The sequence below is a fragment of the Saccopteryx leptura genome, chromosome 1 (assembly GCF_036850995.1).
Source record: "Saccopteryx leptura isolate mSacLep1 chromosome 1, mSacLep1_pri_phased_curated, whole genome shotgun sequence".
Lineage (NCBI taxonomy): Eukaryota > Metazoa > Chordata > Mammalia > Chiroptera > Emballonuridae > Saccopteryx > Saccopteryx leptura.
Window position 1 is genome coordinate 384,185,116 of NC_089503.1, and position 16,012 is coordinate 384,201,127.

Sequence of the window (16,012 nt, forward strand, 5' to 3'; positions counted from 1 at the left end):
TTGACTAGAAGACTGGGTATTTATGGTAGGTAGGATAATGGCTCCTCAAAGATGTCCACGTCCTAATCACTGGAACGTGTCGATGTTTCCTTACAGAGTAGAGGGGACTTTGCAGATATGATTAAGGTTAAAGATTTCGAGATGGGGAGGTTACCCTGATTACCCAGATGAGCCTAATGTAATTGCATAGATTCACCCCCCCCAGACCAGTCATCTTCTGTTAGGTGTCAGTTAGGATATGAAGGGATTCAGAAGTGTTGGCAAAAGTCATGGTCAGATTAGAGTCGACACCAGCCCTCTTCAGTGGTCCTTGGGCACCACTCGTGTTTGAGTTCCTTAACAGAACTGCAGTACTTGCAAAGCATGTAAGCTGCCAGCACCATAGAAGCCCCAGGATGCTGCCTTTGCGTTGACCTGCTTGCTGTAATACAGGTAGTAACCTCTTTGAAACGCTGCAGCAATGCCTGTAGGGGTGAGATCCTGTCAGTGTCAGCCTGACAGCTCCCGTTTTGACATCCATGAATTTCTTCTCCTTTGATGGCATGACCGATGGCATCTTAGCGTCCAGGCTGTCATCACATCGATTCTTAAGAAACTTTCCCAGCTGTGTCAGAGAGAGACCTGATTACAGGATAGTGGTCAGGGAGGTGCAGTATTGCTGGCTTTGAAAGTGGAGGAGTGGGCCCTGGTCGGCAAACTGGAGCTCGTGCAGCTCTTCCACAAAACACCACGTGCGGGCGCTACCTCGGTAAGGAATGTACCTACCTATATAAAAATAGGCTCTCAAAAGAAATTTCAATCGTTGTACTGTTGATATTTGGCTCTGTTGACTAATGAGTTTGCTGACCACTGGATTAGAGCATCGTCCCAAAGCACAGGGGTTGCCAGTTTGATCCCCGGTCAGGGCACACACAGGAACAGATTGATGTTCCTGTCTGTCTGTCTCTCCCCCCCTTCTCTCTCACTAAAATCAATACATAAAAATAAAACCAAAAGAAAGGAAAAGGGAGGAATGGGCCGCGAGCTAAGGAATTTGTGAGGCCTCTAGAACCTGGAAAAGGCAAAGGAATAGACTGGTTTCTTCCCTGGGGCCTCCAGGAGGAATGCAGCCCTGATACCTTGCTCTTGGCCCAGTAAGATCCATTTCTGACTTCTGACCTCCAGCACTGTAAGATACTGTGTTTTATTTAGACCATTAAGTTTTCGGTAATTTGTTATGGCAGCTATAGAAAACGAGTACAGTAAGGGGGGGTAAAGCTCAGAATTAATAATGTTTGCCAGAGCGTTGCAGTGCAAAGGGAACTCCGTGATACCAAAATAACTTTTTCCATTACTTGGGAGTTGTTTTTCCTTCTGCATATCAAACCACATTTTCCCACAAAGTAAAACATGTACTTACTCATTTTAAAGTAATCCTAAATAGAAAATATTAGCGTTGGAATAAACCTTCTATATCATTCTGGTCTAACCCCCTGAAATGAGCAGTTGGTGCACCTGAGTTTAAATTCAGGCACTGTGCAGCGCTCCACCACATACACCCTTTAATTAGACATTTGTTCTGAAATTGTGGCATGTCTGAGTCACTTCGAAGAGGGTGTTTACTTAATGAGATAGATGAATCTTTTTCTAGTTTGCAGGATTAATTTATGAGATTAACCTGTCACCTTGGAAGGCCCTAAGAGCCTGATCATGAAGAAGTGGCGTAAGTCATAGTCAACAAACTTCGCTGGTCGGTAACTGGATTTGCATATGGGGGAAGGGTACCAACTGGGAATCGGGGAGTTTGCGAGATGGTGGGGACACATCAAAAATGTTCTTTATTTTTTCCTGCCTAGAATCTGTTACATCCTTACAGATTCCACTTGACCCTAGACTTCTCCCCAAACACTGAGTCTCTCCTGTGATGGAACATCCACCTGTTCCCAGACCCCTGTGCTCTGGCAGAGGCCTCTGGCCGTCAGGCTTGGGAGCAGCACCTGTCCCTTCTCTCTCCTCGGCCCCTGGCCTCCTTCCATAGTGTTTATACTTTTGTGGTAGGGATTTAACCAGCCAAGGTTTTGTTCCTTCTGCTAAGGGTTTGTTTGCAGACCCAAAATGCTGTTCTGACCGTTTTTTTCTTGGACATATGATGGAGCTTGGGAAACACAGTGAAGCCATGTTTTAAATCTGCTTTATTTATATTACAGTGCTTTAATGAGACAATATTATAAGAGGATGCAATTTTATGTAGCACCTTTATGCTGGGTCTTTTATAGTATAAAATCTCTGCCTGCCCTCTCCCCATTCCCTGGTAATCCCTGTTCTGCTTTCTCTATGAATTTGTCTATTCTAGAATTATACTGTATTTGTCGTTTTGTGTCTGACTTGTTTCACTCAGCATCGTGTCAGGGTTTTTTTTGTTGTTGTTGTTGTTGTTTTTTGTATTTTTCTGAAGCTGGAAACGGGGAGAGACAGTCAGACAGTCTCCCGCATGCGCCCGACCGGGATCCATCCGGCACGCCCACCAGGGGGCCACGCTCTGCCCACCAGGGGACGATGCTCTGCCCCTCTGGGGCATCGTTCTGCTGCAACAGAGCCACTCTAGTGCCTGGGGCAGAGGCCAAGGAGCCATCCCCAGCGCCGGGAAGCAAATGGGCGCTTCTCCTGTATGCCCTGGCTGGGAATCGAACCCAGAACTTCTGCACGCCAGGCCGACGCTCTACCACTGAGCCAACCGGCCAGGGCTCGTGTCAGGGTTTATCCATATTGTAGCATGTGTCAGAATTTCATTTCTTTGTATGGCTGTATAATACTCAGTTTAATGATGTAATACACACACACACACACACACACACACTGTTTTGTGTGTGGAAGCTCGGATTGTATCCACCATTTGGCTGTTGATTAGAATGCTGCTCTGAGCATTGGTGTCCCAGTGTCTGAGTCTTCTCTGCTTTCCCTGCTGTGGGGTATGTACCCGGGAGTGCAGTAGCTGGATGATAGGGTGATTGTATGTGTAACGTTTTGAGGAACCACCAGATTTTCCCATAGAGGCTGATCCGCTGATGTTTCCACCAGCAGTGCATGGGGGTTCCAGTTTCTCTACGTTCTCACCAACCCTTGTCCTTTTCCCTTTTGGATAATAGCCATGATGATTTTGATTGGAATTCCCCTTATGACTAATGATGTTGAGCATCTTTTCATGTGCTTATTGGCCATTAGTATGTTTTCTCGAAGGTTTCTTCGTTAAAGGAGAAAACGTAAGTACATGAGTGTGCATGGGAGGGTGGTTCTCATTCCCACCCCAGTGTGGAGCAAGGTGGGTAAGTAGAGTGTGCAGTTTCTTTTTCTTTCTTTCTTTTTTTTTTTTACAGAGAGGGATAGACAGGGACAGACAGACAGGAACAAAGATGAGAAGCATCAATCATCAGTTTTTCATTGCACATTGTGACACTTTTAGTTGTTCATTGATTGCTTTCTCATATGTGCCTTGACCGCGGGCCTTCAGCAGACCGAGTGACCCTTTGCTTGAGCCAGCGACCTTGGGTCCAAGCTGGTGAGCTTTTGCTCAAACCAGATGAGCCTGCGCTCAAGCTGGTGATTTCGGGGTCTCGAACCTGGGTCCTCAGCATCCCAGTCCACATTCTATCCACTGCGCCACCGCCTGGTCAGGCAAGTGTGCAGTTCATGTAGTTGTATGTTCTGTCTTCATATTTCATCTGGTTTCCTCTGCGTGCATGTTTATTGAGCTTTTTGTTGTCGTTGTCATGTGTGTCTGTCTTGTCTACAAACACATAGATAACTCCTCCTGATGGACACCCCTGTGTCCCTGAACTTGAATGTCTGAGGGCGGGCTGGAACTGAAAGTAAAGGAGGGCTTTCCCGTTCATCCTTACCTGGATTTTTTCACAGTTAAGATGCATCCCTTGATTTACCTCCTTTACTGTGTTTTCTTTCTTCCTTCCGTGTTTCCGTTGGAGGAGGCTGAAAGCCATTATGGTCCAGACACCTGTGTACTTAGAAGGAACGGTGCTGTCATTTTCTGTGCTCCTAACAGAGTTGCCAGTTCCTATATTCTTTCCTGGTTTCTGTGAAAACTCTCCTGTTGGACAGTAGGACAGCATGGTGCAGGAGATCTAAATTTTAACGAAGAGAACAATGCAGTAAGTAATACACATGGAGAATTAGTGGATAAAACTGTAAAATGACTTCTCATTTGGGGGACTACGACAACTTAGCTTTCACTGTACTGTCGATGCAGTTTTAAGCATATTCTCACTCTTCTGTCATGTCTCTGGTCCTGTTCTGTCACTTCAGAGACCGTGTGCTTATCTTGTATGTCCCTCCTGGAAGGAACTGTGCGTTCCCTCTCTGATGTGCTAGGTAGCAATTTCTCCCCTTTGAACACTTCAGAACAGCAAGTTTTGTCATAGATTAATATCCACAGCTACATAGTCATTTAAAATCCAGAATAAACCTAGGGTAGGAGGAAAAACAAAAATGCTTTTTTATGGAAAAAAGAAATTGAAACTTTCTCAGTGTGTGTCTTACAGGTATAGGTGTTTAGGAATCATCTGTTCTTACTGCCTGTTTTTCATATAACATTAGATAAAAGACAAAAACAATTTTAAACTTTAATTTGCTTATAAAAATTTATATCTTAAATGGCATAACTGGAATTAAGGAGAAATACTGGAAACTTCTGTTCGTTTCTTTATTCTTCCAGATTTATCTGCCTTCAAAAGGTCAAGAGTTTGTTTTATTGTTATCTTAGCATTTTTAATTATTCATGCTACCCCTTTTCATATGGACTGCATGCTACTCAGAACCATTCTCTAAGATTAACAAACTATAGAAGTGATCCCTGAAAGTATAGTCTTCATTCTCTAAGATGAAGATTACTTGTATCCCATGAAGTGTTAGAACCTTGAATGAAGAACAAATTCCTTTATTAAGTGGGACTTATAAAGGTAGCAAGTCAATTTATACAATTTTTAAAAATTTATTTGAACTTTTGAAAGCTATTTCCAAGGAACAAGGTTAGGACCAAAAGTAAAATGTTTTTTGTTTGGCAATATTTGCATTAAAAAATTTAGCTGGTCCAGATTGTGAGCATTCAAAAGAAAAGCCTTGCCTTTGGTGTGTTCTAGCTGTGCTTTCTTAATGCTTTGTTTTTTGTGATTAGAGAGTAAGTGGCAGACCTGTGACACCTCACCCCTAAGTACTGCAGCACAGGTCTCTGAAGGATGAGGTTGTCATTGTGCATGAAACCGCAGTACTGCCTGACTGGTGGTGGCGCAGTGGATAAAACGTCAACCTGGAATGCCGAGGTCGCCAGTTCAAAACCCTGGGCTTGCTGGGTCAGGGTACATACGAGAAGGAACTACTGAGTTGACTTGATGCTTCCTGCTCCTTCTCCACTACCCCCCTTCTCTCTTTCTCTGTCTCTAAAGAAATAAGGAAAGAATAAACCACAGTACTGTATCATTCCAGAAAGCTAACATTATATAGTAATCATGACCTAGTGTAAGCCTGTTTTTTCAAGTTTTTCTAATTCTTCCCAAAATGTAATATAACTTTAGTCTCCCTAATCCAGGTTCCTGCCAAGGACGACACATTGAGTTTGGTTGTTGTATTCCTTTAAACTAAAGCAGCCCCTCCCCCACCACCACCTTTCACCCCCATGGGTTTTATTTATTTACTTAATTCTCTTTTAAAACATTGACATTATTAGGAGTCTAAGCCAGTTGTCTTGTAGAATGTTTCACGGCCTGCTTTTGTCTTCCCTCCTTGCTTGGTTTCAGGTTAAACTGTTTTGTAGAACTGCCCCATACATGCTTGTCATTTATATCACATCAGGGGGCACTGTGACACTGGTTTGCATTGTTATTGGTGCTGCAGAGCTCGGGCATGATGCAGATCACTCGTGTTAGGATATGTCTGTCACATCACTTAATTGGAAAGCCCTTCTTCCTTTTTAAATAATAAGTAATCTGTAGGTTTGTGCTTTGAAACCGTGGGACTCTCCTGTTCCCTAATAACCTCTCACCTGATGGTTTTAATTTGCTTATTGGTTTTTTGTATTTTGTTTTGTTTTTTATTTTGTATTTTTCTGAAGTGAGAAGCAGGGAGGCAGAGAGACAGACTCCTGCATGCGCCTGACCAGGATCCACCCACCGTGCCCACCAGGGGGCGTTGCTCTGCCCATTTGGGGCGTTGCTCCGTTGCAGCCGGAGCCATTCTCAGGGCCTGGATCAACTTTGCTCCAAAGGAGCTTTGGCTGTGGGAAAGGAAGAGAGAGACAGAGAGGAAGGAGAGGGGGAGGGGTGGAGAAGCAGATGAGCGCTTCTCCTGTGTGCCCTGGCCGGGAATCAAACCTGGGACTTCCACACGCTGGGCCGACGCTCTACCACTGAGCCAGCCGGCCAGGGTGCTTATTGATTTAATTCAGGGTTTCCCTTAGGGGTATTAATGGATGTCAGTGTATCTGTGTAGCTTCCTCCACCCCCACGTATATGTACATAGTTTTCCCAGGAGTACAGTCCATGACCTCCAAACTAGTTTAAAGATTTTTCTCCCTGTTTTTGAAGTGCCTGCTACAAGTTTTTGTGCATCAGAGAAGTTTGTTTTAAGAGGTGTGTTTCTAGAAGCTGAGAGTCAGCCCTGTTCATCTAATTTTCCTAATTATCGAGCCCAGCCTCACATGCAACTAGATACTTAATTTTTGTTGTATTTGAGAACGCTGTGCTCTGGCCATTTTCTCACCCTGAGCCACGCGTTTGGATCTTCGGTGTCTGGAATAAACTGCACTGGAAAATAAAGCAAAGGGGTTTCGCCCTGATCTTTGGTGTTTGTTCTCTTTGACGCTGAAATAAATTTAGGTCAGTTGGAAATGAATTTAAACACCATTGCCATATATGTTTTTACTACCTAATTGTCAGTTGTATAAATGAGATGTTTTCCCAAGTGTAAAATGTCTGACTCTAGACAAGAAGGTCCAGCAGGTGACTGACTGTGGGGACCCTTAGGTTTATTATTGGCCTTCTGTATGGACCCAAGGTCACTGGCTTGAGCAAGGGGTTCCTCAGTCTGCTGTAGCCCCCCGGTCAAGGCACATATTATTGGCCTTCTGTGGAATAGCTCTAGAAGTGATTGAGTCTTGACTTTCCCTGCTTACCCAGGACAGCCTGGAATTATCAGGGCAGTGGCCAGTGTGCTAACTTTTGTTTGATCTGTTGAGTAGCCTTTGGTAATACTGGGTTGCCGTGTTTGAAAAAGTGTCTGTCATTTGGGTGACCAGAAGCAGGAGCTTACGTTGGGATAGGAGACTTTGAAAATACACGTTATATACCGTTTAATACAAAAGATCTGTGAAAGTAGGTATTATTGTTATTCTAATTACACAGGTAGGGGAAAAGGCTTATAATAAGCTCAAGTAACCAACATCAAAGAGCTCACACGGAGCTCCAAATTCCTTGCCCTGCTGTTTTACTAATCTGAAAGGTAGAGGCTTTCTACAGACTCTAAATACAAACAAAAGCATGGCCCTTGCTTTCAAAAGATTTTTTATAATCCAACAAGTCTGCTTTATGAATATGTTACAGACAGCAAGTTAAGGGAAGAGCTAAGGAAGTATGTAAGAGGCAGACCAGCTCCCAGTAGAAGTCAAGGCTGGCAGCTGGGGGTCGTGTCTGAGGGGAGAAGGTTGGGGAAGAGGGAGAAGGGCATGTGCGTGGAGACGGGAGAGCAGGGGGCTGGTGGTGGAAGAGGAACGTGTCCGGTCTGGCCAGCGCAGCGATTTTCAGTGGGTGTGTCGTAGGAGTGTCTAAAACAGGGGTCCCCAAACTACGGCCCGCGGGCCACATGCGGCCCCCTGAGGCCATTTATCTGGCCCCCTGCCGTACTTCCGGAAGGGGCACCTCTTTCATTGGTGGTCAGTGAGGAGTACAGGATGCGGATGCTGTATGGGGAGTACTGTATGTGGTGGCACCGCAAAGCACGGCGTTACTCACGTACAGCACTACTTCCAGTGACGCGAGACACACGCATCACGGCTCCAGAAGCGCGTCATATCACTTGTTACAGCTAGCAGTAACAAATATGGAACAGGACATTGACCATCTCATTAGCCAAAAGCAGGCCCATAGTTCCCACTGAAATACTGGTCAGTTTGTTGATTTAAATTTACTTGTTCTTTATTTTAAATATTGTATCAGTTCCCATTTTGTTTTTTTACTTTAAAATAAGATATGTGCAGTGTGCATAGGAATTTGTTCATAGTTTTTTTTATAGGTCCGGCCCTCCAACAGTCTGAGGGACAGTGAACTGGCCCCCTGTGTAAAAAGTTTGGGGACCCCTGGTCTAAAACATTCAGTGCCTGACTGTGGAGTCGAGGCACTGACTCTCTTTCCCTCAGACTGGCAGATGAAAAAATAACAACAGCCAACACAACGAAAGATAGCATCCAGTGTGAATGAATCAAAGTGGTACCTAGTTTTTTGGGTTTTTTTAAAGATTCTTTTCTTTTTAATTTTTTATTTATTCATTTTTTTAGAGAGGAGAGGGAGAGACAGAGAGAGAGAGAGAGAGAGAGAGAGAAAGGGAGAGAGAGGAGAGAGAGGAGAGACAGATATGTGCCTTGACCAGGCAAGCCCAGGGTTTCGAACCGGCGACCTAAGCATTTCCAGGTCGACACTTTATCCACTGCGCCACTACAGGTCAGGCCTGTACCTAGTTTTTGTCACACATATTTTCGCGTGTGCTGCCACATACTTAGTTCATGTGTGCCATGAGACGAAAAGGCTGGGCAAGAGCATCACCCTGACAAGCCATGGTAGGGTTTGATCCCCACTCAGGGCACTGTGACAGAAAAAAAAAAAGATGGGGCCACGAGCTAAACCTGACAAGCTCAGGTGAGCCTACACGAATGGCCTTGCAAACCTGGAGACTTAACCACACAGGATGGTCTGAAATTAGACCTTTCTAACTAAAAGCAGTTCATGGTGGGGAGTAGTCATGTCCTAGAGAGGTATTTTTCTCTAAACAAAGGTCCGTGTTAACTTTACTCAAGCCTGTCTGTTATCTTTCTGCATCTATGATAAGTCCCTAGTAAAGTCTTTGAAATGTAAGGGTCATCTTCTTTTCCTGTCTCCGTGGGGCCAGACACCCCACCAGAGCAGGAACCAGCAAACCCCCTCATTGTTACTGTTACCATGTGAATCATTAACTGTTAACTGTCTTGTTCCGGCCTGTGTAAAGAAGTTTCAATGTGTAGTTTCATTTTTTATCCAGTATTCGAGATTTCCCCAATTTGCCTTCTCCCGTCTCCGTAATCTACCACCAATCAATTTTATGTCACCCCCTTCCACCTTTCCTTTAGATTCCACTGTATAAAATAAGTGGTGAAACCGCCATTTTCTGGCTACTTTCTCAATCCATTGAGACTTTGCTTCCCGACAGTTGGGCTCAAATAAACTCATAAAAAACTTACAAGGTTTGGAAGTGTTTTTTAATGTTGACAGCACAAATTGATGTTTCGCCCTCCTTCCTTCCCCCTTTCTTTCTCTCTCTCTAAAAATCAATAAGTAAAAATTTTTGTGGGGGGAATTGCTGGGATAGAGCATGAGTTGTATTAAAAAAGTAAAAGAAAGTAGTAGAAGCTGGACCTGAAAGGTCGATGAGGGTCCGAGTGTGAAGGGCCTTGAACAGGGGTCCCCAAACTACGGCCCGCGGGCTGCATGCGGCCCCGAGGCCATTTATCCGGCCCGCCGCACTTCCAGAAGGGGCACCTCTTTCATTGGTGGTCAGTGAGTACTGCGAAGCGCGGTGACACACGCGTCATGGCTCCAGAAGCACGTCATATCACTTGTTATGGCTACCAGTGACAAATATGGAACCGGACATTTGACCATCTCATTAGCCAAAAGTAGGCTCATTGTTCCCATTGAAATGCTGGTCAGTTTGTTGATTTAAATTTACTTGTTCTTTATTTTAAATATTGTATTTGTTCCCATTTTGTTTTTTTACTTTAAAATAAGATATGTGCAGTGTGCATAGGGATTTGTTCATAGTTTTTTTTATAGTCCGGCCCTCCAACGGTCTGAGGGACAGTGAACTGGCTCCCTGTGTAAAATGTTTGGGGACCCCTGGCCTTGAATATCATGCTAAGAAGGAACCTCACTCTGAAGGTATTTTTGAGCAGGAGATAAAAAATATGACCCTGTAGAACAGTGGTTTTCACCCTTTTTACACTTAGGGACTGGTGGCCCAGCCGACCTGGAATGGAAACACCCAAAAAGTAAAGTTCTACCTCACCAAGCACGCGTAAGCATGCAACACTGTTTGGTCCCCGAACCCTACATGCACGATGCATTGAGGATGACATCAGTTTGTCCGAATGCTGTTTGTCTGTTGCGCACGATCTGTAAATGCTCTGCAGGTGCAAAAGGTTGTCTGAGCCTGCAAGTTCCTGAGATCTCTAAGACAGCCTCAGTGGTATTTTCATTGGTGATGCGATCACTCTGAGCCATAAGTGACTAAGATCATTGGGTCTGTAATCTTCATACATTAGGGTGGTTAACTCTTTCATGGACCGGCGTGAAATTTTTGGTAGATCTACACCAGTCTATGGACTGGCGGTTGAAAAACACTGCTATAGAAGACCCAATAATAATCGTAATAAATGTTTACATTAAAAAAAAACTTATATTTTGAAGTGATTCAGTGCTAATGTCTTATTAATGCCTCCGAGTAACTCCGAACAATGTACTTTGCCCATTTTACAGATGTGAAACTGAGGCTCAGTGAGATTAAGTAAATTTGCAAATGTCAAATACGTAGATACTGCTGGAGCTAGACCTGAGACTGGGATCCGCCAGCATCCAAAGTCTATTTGGTTTACCACAATGATTAGATTCGTATCATTTATCTTATCAGATCACTTAATGAGTTCTTTTTCATCAAGGATATGGTTATAGGAAAAGGATGTTTTTAAAGTTCTGAAAGGACTACTCCTTGATGTGTAATTATGTTAAGGAATATAGTCACTACCAGACCTATTTTATATAGCTGTCTAATTTGGAAAATTGAGGAGTTGGGTGATGTTTTATTTGCACGCCTCGTGACATCAACACGTGCTTATCGTGAACATTTTTGTTTTCATTTTCAGTGTTTAACCTTATTGCCCCTAAGTACATCTTAGGTCAGGTAGTGCTCAGTTCCTGAGAGCATTTTATGATGCACAAAGAAGTATTGTTTTTCCTAAAATTGTTTTTTCTCAGCAGGTTTTCTACTTACAAAAGACAATGACTACTGATGAAGGTGCCAAGAACAATGGAGAAAGCCCAGCAGCAGTTGTGGCTGAACAGGGAGAGGATATCACCCCCAAAAAAGACAGAGGGGTGTTAAAGGTGAGGCGTGTTGGGAAATTTACTATCTGGAAAGTTTGTTTGTAGAAATATTTTTGGAGGGAAGGCTGGAGGTGGATAATGTTTTACTGAGGCTTACTAAATCCAAACATTATAGCTAAGCTCTCATTGCATCTCATGACTTGTGCTTTATTTTTAATCCCAGACTATAGATGGTGAAACTGAGGCCCAGCTGCGTAAATTAACTTGCCCAGTATCATGTATATATAAGTAAATACAGATCTGGGGTTTCGGTTCAAATGATCTCTGACCCTAAGAGGCGGTCTCTCTCTCTCTCTCTCTCTCTCCTCAGAATGTACAAATGGGTTGTTATTTTAATACAATTTTTCAGTATATTAAAGCCAGCTCAAGACTTTTTTTTTTTTTTTTTTTGAGAGTGAGAGAAGGAGACAGGAACACCAAGCTGCCCTTCCTGTATGTGCCCTGACCCGGGAATCGAACCGGCAACCTGTGTGCTCTGGAGCAACGCTCCAGCCGACCGAGCTATCCAGCCAGGGCTTTATTTTTATTGATTTTGAGACAGAGAGAGGGGAGAGGGAAGGGAAGCATTCATTATTCATTTGTTGTTCCACTCAGCCGTGCATTCTTTGGTTGCTTCCTGTGTGTGCCTTGACTGGGGATTGAACCCTCAACCTTGTCATTTCAGGATGATGCTCTTAACCGACTAAGCTAACCTGCCAGAGCCTCCAAGACTTTTTTTTTTTAAGTGAGAGGTGGGGAGCCTGACCTGTGGTGGCACAGTGGATCAAGCATCAACCTGGAATGCTGAGGTTGCCGGTTCAAAACCCTGGGCTTGCCTGGTCAAGGCACATATGGGAGTTGATGCTTTCAGCTCCTCCTCCCTTCTCTTTCTCTCTCTCTCTCTCTCTCTCTCACTCTCTCATCTAAAATGAATAAATAAATCATAATAATTTAAGTGAGAGGTGGGGAGGTCGAGATACACTACAGCATGCTCCCCGACCGGGATCCACCCAGCAAGCCCCTACCAGGCAATGGTTTGCCCAGCCAGACCACAGTTCCATTGCTCAGCAACCAAGCTATTTTAGCAACTGAGACGAAGGCCATGAAGCCATCCTCAGGGCCCGGGGCCAACTTTGGTCGACCCATTTGAGCTATGGCTGCGTGATGGGGAGAGATTGGGGGAATGGAGAAGCAGATGATCGCTTCTCCTCTATGCTCTGACCAGAAATTGAACCCAGGACTTCCACACACCTGGCCGACGCTCTACCACTGAGCCAACTGGCCAGGGCCGACATTTTTTTTTTTAAGAAAAAGAGAGATAATTTGTAAAGTTCAAAAAGATTAGTTTTTATAAACAAATAGTGAACCTATCTGCAGTAAAGATATTTTTAAGGTTTCATCAGAGAATATATCTCACTTTTGATTTAACTTTCCCCCTTTTAAAACACTTTATATATTTTTTCACTATTGTTAATTGCTTTTACACGTGTTATTTTATTTGTATCACAGTGGCCTCGTGAGATAATTGAATACCTCTTGATTTTTCTATTTCTATATGGAAAATAGACATTTATATTCCATATAAGTGAGTAAGCTAAGGGAGGTTAAATGGCTTTAGTTGTTTGAAGTTATTTCTCCTGTGCTGTTGTTATACATGAAAGTTTTGTATAATTATTCATTATTTTGCTGTAAAGATTATTTTATACATTCTGAATAGTATCTCTGAGGTGAGTTTTAATACTCCCTCGTGTCTGCAGTAGCAAATGAGACTTTTTTCGTTTGTTTTGTCTAATGTTCCTTTTGTGAATGCTCTATTCTGTGCTTGACTCTCTTCTGAATGTACGTTTGACCAATTAGCTTGCTGTGTGCTAAGCCAAGTTTTGGAGACTTAAAGTCACAGAATAAGGGTTTTTATGCTATTGATTTCTATCATTATATGTTCTTTCAGATGGTTCTTTCTCAACCATATAGCTGGTACTCGGCTCACCCTGCAGGGTGCTGTGAGAGAGAGGGAGGTTCTGCAGGCTGGCCTCCGCATCTCCCCCTCTCTTCTCAGAGCGCCCAGCATGCCTCAGCTCCTGCTTTGTCCTAGGGAATAGACGAATAAGATTCTTAGGCTTGTAAGAAACATTTGGAGATTGTAAATCCTTTAAATCATGTCATTTATTACTGTCAACCTAGTCTCAATTAGAGCAGGGGTAGTCAACCTTTTTATACCTACCGCCCACTTTTATATCTCTGTTACTAGTAACATTTTCTTTTTTTTTTTTTTTGTATTTTTCTTAAGTTGGAAACGGGGAGGCAGTCAGACAGACTCCCGCATGCGCCCGACCGGGATCCACCTGGCATGCCCACCACCATCGCCCAGGGGGCGATGCTCTGCTGCAATCAGAGCCATTCTAGCGCCTGAGGCAGAGGCCACAGAGCCATCCTCAGTGCCCAGGCAAACTTTGCTCCAATGGAGCCTCGGCTGCAGGAGGGGAAGAGAGAGGCAGAGAGGAAGGAGAGGGGGAGGGGTAGAGAAGCAGATGGGCGCTTCTCCTGTGTGCCCTGGCCGGGAATCAAACCCGGGACTCCCTCACGCCAGGCTGACGCTCTACCACTGAGCCAACCGGCAGGGCCAATTAACATTTTCTAACCGCCCACCAGTTCCACAGTAATGGTGATTTATAAAGTAGGGAAGTAACTTTACTTTATAAAATTTATAAAGCAGAGTTACAGCGAGTTTAAGCATATAGTAATAATTACTTACCAAGTACTTTATGTCGGATTTTCGCTAAGTTTGGCAGAATAAATCTTTATAAAACAACTTACTATAGTTAAATCTATCTTTTTATTTATACTTTGGTTGCTCCGCTACCACCCACCATGAAAGCTGGAGCGCCCCCTAGTGGGCGGTAGGGACCAGGCTGACTACCACTGGTCTAGAGACTCAGGTTTTATCACGGGGCTTCGGCTTTCCTTTAGGAGTAAATAGGTGCAGCCTGACCAGGCAGCGGCACAGTACCTACCGTGTTGACCGGGGACACTGTAGTCCCAGGTTTGAAACCCTGACGTTGCCTACTTGCACAGGGGCTTATATGGCTGAGTGCGGGATCACTGACATTATCCCAAGGTCACTGGCTTGAGCACCCCCCCCCCCAAGCCACATATAAGAAGTAGTCAGTAAACAACTAAAGTGACGCAGCTACAAGTTGAGACTTCTCATCTTTGTCTCTCTCCCTTCCTCTTTAGAAAAAAAAAAGAGTACATAGGTCTACTAACTGTGTTACCTAAGGCAAATTAGTTAACCTGTGATGATGTTTCCTTATTTGTAAAATTGAAATAATACTACCTACTTCACCCTGGCCAGATAGCTCAGTTGGTTAGAACATCGTCTGGAAGCTCAGAGGTTGCCGGTTTGATCCCGTCAGGGCACATACAGGAACAGATTGATGTTCCCCTCTCTCTCTCTCTCTCTTTCTCTCTCTCTCTCCTATCCTCTCCCCCCCCCCTCCAAAATCAACAAAATAAGCATTTAAAAAAAAATACTACCTATTTAGTGGAGTGAGCATTTAAGCACAGTGCCACACCTATGGTAATCTTATTAACTATTATATATTTTTTTAAAAAGACCAAGGCAGGTCTGTGGAGTCAATAACTAGCCCAGGAAGATAAAACTGCATTGTGTAGCTTCTTTATTATCTGCGGCTTAAGTGTCTGTTTGTCACCAATAGCTTATTGGTTGCTTGCATAACTGTACTAGCCAATGGGGTGAAGTTGCCACGGCTGAACGCAAATTGAGCGGGTCAGGGGGAAGGTGAACATTTGTTTGCATTGGCAATCATCTGTTTTACGTAAAAACTACGTCTTAACGTAATTTCTTTTAAGAATGCCTCCTAGAAAATACAGCACTGAAGAGGAGAGAAAAGGAGCTAAAGCTGCACAAAAACGGCTTTCTCAACAAAAGGAAACCACTGAGCAGAGAAAGACAAGGCTTGCTTCAGTCGCAGAGCAAATGCGTCTTTCTCGGCAAAATGAGACTGATGAGCATAGAGAAACAAGGCTTGCCTCAGATGCAAGACAAAAAAGCCTGTCTCGACAAAATGAGTCCCTTGAACAAAGGCAGGAAAGGAATGCAAAAAAACTGACAGAGTAATGCTGACCTAAACGCAAAAAGGATTAAAACAGTTTCAAACGGAGAAACTTGAATTTTTGAGCATTCCTCTGGTGACATGAATATTAAATGTAAACACTGTCAGTCCTTAAACTTCAAGTTAGAAACTAATCGATTTGACCATGGCAAGAAAGGATTTTCTCAATGTTGCAAGTTCGGAAACATTATAGTTCCACTAATTGAGAATTATCCACGTAGACAATTTCCTGTAAAACTTGCCTTTGCTATGACCATCAATAAGTCTCAGGGCCAAACGCTTAAGCGTGTTGGCATTTTTTTTACCTGAGCCTGCATTTGGACACAGTCAACTTTATGTTGCCTGTTCAAGAGTTCGTGAAAGAACGGATGTAAAATTAAAAATAATTGATGGTCCTCTGCAAGGCGAGCTTAAAAATAATGGAAAGATCTACACAAGAAATGTTGTGTACAAAGAGATCTTTGACATGTGAATTAACATTTTATTATTTAAATCACCTTTATTTATTGAGTT

At 43.5% G+C, this 16,012-nt stretch overlaps 1 protein-coding gene across 2 annotated transcripts in view; it reads left to right on the forward strand.

Moving 5' to 3' along the window:
- Positions 1-16,012, forward strand: part of FKBP5 (FKBP prolyl isomerase 5) — a 122,249-nt gene that overhangs the window by 41,402 nt on the left and 64,835 nt on the right. Inside the window, exon 2 of one of the 2 annotated variants that reach the window (XM_066359571.1) lies at positions 11,262-11,387. In XM_066359571.1, the coding sequence (XP_066215668.1) occupies positions 11,283-11,387 (105 nt within the window). In that variant the 5' untranslated portion in view covers positions 11,262-11,282. Of the gene's footprint in view, positions 1-11,258; positions 11,388-16,012 lie in introns of both variants that reach the window. The other variant, XM_066359572.1, reaches the window with a different exon arrangement.